Source organism: Chondrus crispus, genomic scaffold (genome assembly GCF_000350225.1).
Source record: "Chondrus crispus Stackhouse genomic scaffold, scaffold_8, whole genome shotgun sequence".
In the NCBI taxonomy this organism is placed as follows: Eukaryota; Rhodophyta; class Florideophyceae; order Gigartinales; family Gigartinaceae; genus Chondrus; species Chondrus crispus.
The window spans coordinates 316,899-325,289 of record NW_005178810.1 but is presented as its reverse complement, the minus strand read 5'-3'; the positions used below and the strand labels follow the sequence as shown (position 1 = coordinate 325,289).

The window sequence follows — 8,391 nt, the reverse complement described above, 5'->3', positions numbered from 1 at the left end:
ATATTTCTTCGTAAGATCCCCGAACGACTTACGGACTATGAATAAGCAGGACAGGTGACAGGAGGGGGGGCGGCGAGGCGGTTAAATGTAGCGGCGAGAAACGACGGGAGTGGGCAGACGGAAAAGTGGAGGGAGATTATTGTGGGAAATAATGTGAAAATTTATGGTGGGGTGGCAGCGGCGGGACGGACGCGTGTCTGTGATCGGTTTTCGGGCACATGTGGTGTCGGCGATGCGGGTGGATCAAGGATCTTTTCGGCTTTTCGGCGGATCAGAGATGTTTGAGAGGTAAAGATGTTTGCGAGGATCAAAGATCTAATCCCGCGGCACTCAATGAAGGCACAGTCGTGTACGTGACAGGAGAGAGATAATGTTGCGTGAAGGGTACAGTAAACTTTACCCAGGAGTAGGTCGAGGGTCATACAGTAGGGCTGGGCTGTCCATTGTCACTTGAATAAATAAATTATCTTTTATTTTTCTCAAAAAAAAGTGCCAGTTTGCGTGTGTACACGTGGAAGATATTCAGTACTGTACTGACCAATAGTTGACTATCTAAGGGCTGTTTAATATGCAAAAAAATCCATCACGAGACCAATCATTGCAACAAGAGGCATCTCAAGACGCATCCCACTCTCTTGCCTTCCCGCGCCCTCCCCACACACATGCCCTTTCTCTCGATCTAGTCCCGAGGCAAAGAGAGTCTCTCGTCTCTCAGAGAGAGAGGCAAAGTTCACTCGGGCTACCTCGCCCAACCATCACGACATGGACACTTTGTCCATTTGGGCACGTGCTCCCTCCCCCACTTGTGCGCATGGAAAGAGGGATTGGGCGCGCACACAAACCAAGTGCAAACGCAGACGTAGTGCAATGCACTACGTAATCCGACACCCGGGCCCGCCCGCCCGGGCACTTGTCACTTTTCGCCTTGCATAAATAACCATAACCATAACCGTCCGCTACGCAGCCTGCCGAGTGATCCCATTCCCAATCTTCTAAGGGCGTACCCGCCAGCCGCTGCCCTAAATTTACATCTTGTTGATGTCAACACTGTCAACACTGTCAACAGTGCTTTCTTCCAACCCGGTTTCCTCTGCCTGGTTTCCTCTGCGCAGAAACCGCTCCCCTCTGCACCCTCGCACGTGCGCTGCGGAGCCGCGCGACTTGATTCTCCAACCGCTTGTAAAACATTCCTAAAGTTTCTGTACCGTTCACAGACGCTCCATCTCCTCCCACTCCACTTTCAGCACTCTCCCGCTCTCTCGAAACCTTTTAACCGGGTTGAAGGCCTCAACCTACCGTAGGTAAAGTATTCGTAACACGATGGACAGGCCCTTGCATTGGTTTGGTAAAAGGCTCTTGGTAAAAGGCTCTTGGTAAAAGGCTCTTGGTAAAAGGCTCTTTCCACAGTACTGTAAGCTGTCTCGTGTCGGACGAGGAGATGGTGCTTCTGTGAACGTTCTGTGAACGGCACAGCAGTGACAGTACAAATGTTTCCAACTGCATTACACCTAACAGATGCAGCATGAGGCAAAAGCAACACTGTCGTGCTACAATGTAATGTTAATAATGTTTACCTACCCTCTAAACCAAATGGTTTACAGGTAAATGGTTTACCATTGCTCATCAGTTTGATTCTTATCTGCCTATCTTATCTGCTGCGGTGCTTGTCCGCGGTGCCACAACCAATTCTGAATTCCAGATGCCCACAACAAAAACACTCACCTCTTTACGTCGGACCGTTGCGATACTGATACATCTTCTGTCTCTCACACTACCCTTGGTATCGTAACGGTAAAAGTATGTTACGGTTTGGGCGTGTGTGTATGTGCCGTACACATGATCGCCTCTTCACTGCGGTGCGCCCAGACTTTTGATAGAGCAAACCACCGACGCCGAGGAGAAACCACACTCAGTTACACACATAAATACTGTACTTTTAGGACACGCCACATTCAGTACCGGTCAACCGCCAAGAGCGCAACCGCCAAGAGGAGTCGCCCAGCTTCGCATCATACCGTATGCACTAGAAATACCCTAGTGTATATATATACTGCACGTGCAGCCTTATAATTACCGTTACCAAAAACTCAAAGGACGCTCTGTGTTCCAACTTGCGCCAGTTTTTTATTAATTTATCGCGGCACCAGTACTGTACCAAGGGCACAGACCAGTAGCAGCCCGGGCGATAAGAAACAACGAACGAAGACGAACCCTTACGTCTTCAAAACTCACCTCTCCTCCTGCTACGTATACCGTACCTGTGCCAGAAAAACAGTCCAACACCACCACCGCGCCTCGCGTGCCTCCGAGCGAATCGGAATAAGAAACCGCTCCAGCAGTTAGGGGAGTGTCTTAGCTTGCCTGAGTTTGCCCAGGGATAGATACCCCCGTTTCGCATTCCCCCGCTCCCTCGCCGGCGCCTCGACCGCCACGCGTAACAGACAACCCTGCGCTCCCCTTTCCATCCCCCCCCCTCGCCGACGCGCGCCATCTGTCATGAAAGAAAGCACCGTTCGCTAAGAGCATATCCCAACTTGACACAACCTGCCAGAGGATCTGCCTACATCCACAGCTCGCCACGTCTAGCCACTATTCAAAACACTCATTCAAAACACTCATTCAAAACACTCGTTTCTGACCCACTTGCCCAAACCTTCCTCCCGCCTTTCCAATATATCATAATACTGTACATTATTGCATCAACACATTCCGTGCATCTCTCACACCCACAATCTACTGTGCCTTGTTGCCCTCGTACTACGGTAGACCGACTGCCGTACAACTTGTATCGAGTCCATACCATGCTCCTGGGGGGGTTGACTAACTCACGAGTCTGCCGTGGAGGACAAATAAAGCTATAAACGGGTGGGCACACTCACCACTCATGTCACAAGTCGCCCGTGGGGGACAAATTCTATGGCGTGCACGGGGCAGTACACTCACAACTCTGCCATGCGAGACACATGTACGGTCCGTAAAGTAAACCTTTAACCATACCCAAGGGTATGGTATGCGCGAAACGCATGTGAGTACAGTGCACAGTACTCACGTGTCATCATCAACCTACATCAAAAGCGCTTTGGGATGGCCTCAATATGCATGTCGAGTCGCGCGGGAACCGTTTTCAACACCGTAACCGGTTACTGTACCAACACCGTACCGTTTGCCGTACCCCATCCCAAGGACAACGACTCACCTTTCCGCTCCTCAAACTCAACATTGCCAGAGAGGCAACAATGCGCCAACCTTACTGTGCTTCCCCGTGACCACACCTCTACCCACCTCTCCCCCCTACCATAACTTATATCGCCGAGAGACTCTGCCCCACTCCCAAATTCCATCCGATCCCCCCTGACTCGCCACGCGGCGCGAGAGAGTGAGGCAGAGAGTACGTTAAGCTTTCGCGTGTGCACTGTACGTAAATCACTCCTGCGCACGTACCCCCCCCCCCCCCCCCCCGCCTTTGCGAAACCACCCCCGCTATGTTGGAAATCAACAAACCCTTTATAAACCCCCTCGTTTACACTCGTTACACCCGCCCCTCCCTTGCCGCCGCATCACCATCGCCCCACTCCCATCATGCCTCGTCTTTCCTTAATCGCTCTCATTTCCCTCCTCCTTCTTCCCATCTCACTCTCCCTCCGCTGCGAGCGCCACTCGCATTGCCTCACCGATGACCCACGCCTCGTAGGCCTTTGCGCCCCTCTTCACCGTGCCTGCCTCTCCATCCCGCACGCGAGTCGCCAGTTTTCCGATGTACCAAACTCTGACCGCCCCTACTTCGTCGACCTCGACCAACTGCTCCGAGATGCAAACGCCTTCAATCTCACAGTCCAGGCCAAGCTCGACATCATCGACGCCGCAAAGTTGGTTTACACAAACCTCAACCCGCATCGATTCCTCCACGAGAACTTTCTCAAAGTCGACTTTCCGGCCGCCCTGGACGCCGTCAACCCGACTGAGGAAATGACCAACGTCCAGTTCTACGACAAGATGATCAACGCCTTCACACTCATGGATGACAAGCACACCATCTTTCTCGTACCGCCTCCGTTGAACAGCTCGGCTGCCTTGCTTGGCTTTTCCGTCCGAAAGTTCTACGAAGGCAACTCTACCCAACGCAAGTATCTTGTCGACGACGTTATCTCAAGTATCTTGCCGACGTCTTCTTTCGGCGTGGGAGCCGAGCTTGTCTCCATCGACGGCGTGCCCATCGACGAGCACATTCTCGCCGCGGGAAATGACTCTTATGGTTCCAATGAAGCCGCCAAAATCGACACCGCTATCAACTCCCTCACCGTTCGAATCCTGCAGGCCCAACGCATCCCGGTCAACGCTTCCGTCGACATTGTCTACCTCACCCCAGACCGCACGCAGACTTCCATCACTCTCCCATGGAAGTATGTCGTCATCCCTGACAATTTTCTCCAGATCAACAACATAACCGGTACAGTCCACCCCGCTGCGTACGAGACGCTCAGCCGCTCGCGTGGCCGCGCCACTTTCACAGACGAGGACAAGCGCAAGTTATTCGAGGCGGTCCCCACGCAACCGCTCGACGTGAGCACGCGCATCGTGGTCGAGGGCCGCGTGCCAATCAAGGTGAAGTCCGACTTCGAAGACAACTTCTCCGCGGAGATCATCCTGACCAAGTCCGGGCCGATCGGGCGCTTCGTGATCCCTGATTTCGGAGCGGAAGTAACTCTGGACCTTGCCCTGGAAATCGCGCGCATCCTGCGGCTGATGCCGAAGGTCGGGCTGATCATGGACCTGCGCGGGAACGCGGGGGGGCGGCCGAACTACGTGAAGCTGCTGGCGGAGTCGCTAGTCGCTGAGACCGTGGCGGCCAACCCGACCGTGTTGCGGGCGACGGACGCGATCGCGGCCGCGCTGGCCGCTCTCCTGTCCGAAGGCACGGAGGACATTGAGGAGCTGCTCCCGTTCTTCCAGTATAGAAGCGCGGTGAACACGGCGCTGGCCATCGGGGAGCCGTTCTCCGGCCCGTCGGCAAGCCTGTACGACGCGCGATTCGCGGAGCGGTTCGCGCCGCGCGCGTACTTCGGGCCGGTGGTGACGCTCGTAGACGGGCTGTGCTACTCCGGCGGGGACCTGTTCACGTCGCTGCAGAAGGACTACGGGTTCTCGACCGTGGTGGGCGTGTCCGACAACGTCGGGGCGGGCGGCGCGTCGACGGTGTCGTATTCGGTCCTGTCCGATTTCTTCCCCGAGTTTTTCCCGCCGGTAGCGGCCGGGTTCACAACGGCGTTCGCGCGGTTCTACCGCAGCGGAACGAGTGCCGGTGGGATCATCGAGAACTTTGGCGTGGAGCCGGATGTGAGGTACTTTTCGACGAGGAACGACGTGCTGAAGGACGACTGCGACTTGTACGAGTTCCTTGGGGAGATTTTGACGAGTGGGGACGCGCCCGGCGAGGGGCCCACGGATAACCTGAGCGAATCGCCGGGGCCCGGCGACGGGCTGGAGCCCATGTACACGATGGAGCCCGACGGGCTGCTCGGGCCGTTCGTCTCCGCGGAGCCGGAGGAGATAATTTTTGCTTTGTAATGGTTGGTAGGTCGGGAGCGAATGGATGCGTGGGATGCATTTTTCGTCAGTACCCCCCTAGCGTTTTAGTATTAGGGCAAATAAAGTTATGGCGTACAGCCCTGGAGGTGCCGATCCAACGCTGTACGAAGAAGTGTGTGAATGTGACCTGGTCCTTCCTTTTGCCGGTGGCGTACGTCTGTTTATGAGCATTTCTTAGGACTGCGCAATGCACTCTACCCAAGGGCCGCCGTACTTTTCAATAGCATGGCGCAACAACGAGCATTAATTTTTTTTCCAAGCTCCACAATGCTGTTCTTCTTTTCATTAACCAAACTTTTACCCTTTTGAATCCGTGCCGGACTCACGTGCACTTCTGTACTGTACTATTTTACTTGTACGTGCAGGCAGTATTTCACACCCCTGTTCTCAATGTGCATCGGCCATCAATCTGTGTTCAAAGCAGACAAGAGTCCCAACGGCAGACTGAAAAAGACGGGGAAAAGAAACAGCAGGCCCTAGCTTCTGATCTCCGACACGAGAGAATAGGAAGTACTTCCTTCAGTAATGACGGCAACCATCTCTCACTATTTGTTTCACTTCTGCGGTGGCGGTAGGCGCTTATGTTCGTGCTTCGCCTCCTACGGATGTGTTGCTCACAGTAGATGACAAGAGATGCGGTGAAGGGTGGGCAAAAAAAATTCCCGATAGAAGGACAAAAGGATACCACTTGTATATACAACTGATATCCTTTTGTCCTTCCTGGATATTTTGAAAAAAGTCGCTCAAAGAGATACTTTTGACATAGCTTGAAACCACAAGACGCATCTTGCAGCTATGTAAAGGCCTCTAGTACTGTGCAATGCAGATTTTTAGTGGCTGAAGTCCCCGAAACAGGTGTGTTCATGCCGAAGGTGGTGTGTTTCTGATTGCAGCATCGAAGAAAGAAGCAAAGATAAATACATGAGATGGACGTATTAGTATGATCTGGGCAACAAGCACGCCACGGATGGAAAATTACAATATGAAAGATAGGTCGTCGTGTGAGGTCAGGCGACAGATATGCGAGTAGATGTCATGATACGGCAACAATGCTTGTTTGCCTGATTGTTTTCGTGGAGGGCATCTGTGATCAGTATCCACTGCACAGGAAAAATGAGGGCGTGTGGTGAATGGAGGGTTGCTTGATCGGTGAGGCGTTTGTATAAGACGACAACGCGTCAGGGAGGGTATGGGCTCCATACTCATACCAAGTACAAGTTGTACAGTACTGGGCGGGACCACCTATTAAAGTAGTGACATTTAGTACGAGATATCATACTATCTGCGTTACAGAGGGGGCCGTGGGAAGAATCTGTACAGTATGAAGATGCCTCATTCGGGACTTGGTCGTATTGATATCGGAGGTACAGTACATGTACTAGATTTTTCGAGTCGGACTTATTCGGTGAACACGTTGTTTCTTTAGAACCTTGACGACTCTAGCTGAGATAATATAATGTTAGCTGGCAAAATCCTCATTCCCCCCGTTCACCATGCGATATTGAAACTGCTGTCCATACAGTACAGTGGTCTACAAGGTGTATTTACGCGCCTGATTTCCATTTCGACTAGATCATGAGACGAGTTGACGAGGTCACTTGAGTTTTTATAGCAAGGCTATCTATCGACAGAGGTGGATGCAAATTCTCATGCCGTGATGTCGCGAGATGGTGCAGTACGGACGGACTACATACGGATGTTGCCTCCTATTTGTTCGGGCCTCCGCTGTATTCCTGCCGACATGTCAGCAACAATGCAAGTCTTCGTCGTTGCCATTTTGCATTGAAGGGTGAGCAATATGCGTGACCGAGAGTGAGTTCCTCTCCCGTGTGAGGGGAGAGCTGCCCCAGGTCACACAACTTTATGTCATCCAGTCCGAGACTGGTGGGCGCGATACCGCGCCGTCGTCGAGTGTAGATTACAAATTAATAGTTAAATCTAAAGGGGGGGTGCCCCAATTATTGAAAAAAACGAACTTATTTAATTAAAAAAAGACCCTCCTGAGCTCGGTTTGACGATCTTTTTTTTCTACGGACTCCGTGCGGTGTGTTCTTCACCACAACGTTGCACCGCAATGCCGTCGATGACACAGAAAGCTACAAAGTTGTCACGGACGCGCAGGCAATCACAGGTTTTCTACATGTCAAATTTGCCCTAAATATCGAACAAACAAAAAATTTTATATAAAAAAAAGACACTGTATGTATGAAAATCGACTGCCACGTCACCAGTTTAAGGCCGCTGCAAACCGAGAAACGGCTCAAACTGCCTCCGAATCTCAATTGCCTTCTTGTTCAAAGTACGCCTGCGCGCAACTGCACGTCTCTCTTCGATTGAACGAACGTTCGCATTGAACGCTTCTACAGATAATCCTGCCAAGCGAGCCCCTCGCTGCAACGCCGCACTGCAGCAACGGTCAAATTCCTTCTTTCTCTTAGCACTCCGCCGGGCACGATTCATGGCTAGGCGATTTGCTCTCTCTTCAGAAACTACTTTATTCAAAGCGACACGAGCCCAATTTTCTTGCGCCAGTGCCAAAGCATTGGCCGACATCAGAACGAGGCCCTCTGTAGTGTCTAGATAGCCAGAATGTAAAATCTTGACGTTGGCCCCGATGACAGTGTCCCTTATCTCCATCCGCTTTGCCTCCATTAGCCACCACATCCGGTCCACGTCCATTACCTCTTCCAAATTATCACACCCTGCTGGCCTGGGAGCAGACATAAGCTGCCTCGGATTCATTGGCCAGATCCCCGACTTACGGAAAGAAGTGATGATGTTCTTCCTGCTGAACAATTTTTCGTA

At 52.2% G+C, this 8,391-nt stretch overlaps 2 protein-coding genes; one reads left to right on the top strand and one right to left on the bottom strand.

Annotated features, from left to right (window-relative positions):
- Positions 1 to 3,140: 3,140 nt before the first annotated feature.
- On the bottom strand, positions 3,141 to 4,588 carry CHC_T00007610001 (hypothetical protein). XM_005711839.1 is given in 3 exon segments: positions 3,141 to 3,426; positions 4,389 to 4,396; positions 4,397 to 4,588. The coding sequence occupies 2 exon segments, from the start codon at positions 4,394 to 4,396 to the stop codon at positions 3,141 to 3,143; spliced, it is 294 nt and encodes a 97-aa protein (XP_005711896.1). The 5' UTR covers positions 4,397 to 4,588.
- A 155-nt stretch (positions 4,589 to 4,743) lies between these two features.
- On the top strand, positions 4,744 to 5,704 carry CHC_T00007609001 (hypothetical protein). XM_005711838.1 is given in 2 exon segments: positions 4,744 to 5,565; positions 5,566 to 5,704. The coding sequence occupies 1 exon segment, from the start codon at positions 4,744 to 4,746 to the stop codon at positions 5,563 to 5,565; it is 822 nt and encodes a 273-aa protein (XP_005711895.1). The 3' UTR covers positions 5,566 to 5,704.
- The last annotated feature ends 2,687 nt before the right edge of the window (positions 5,705 to 8,391 follow it).

Excerpts from the sequence above, each read along its gene's own strand:
- CHC_T00007609001 (XM_005711838.1), top strand. The coding sequence starts at position 4,744 with ATGCCGAAGGTCGGGCTGATCATGGACCTGCGCGGGAACGCGGGGGGG.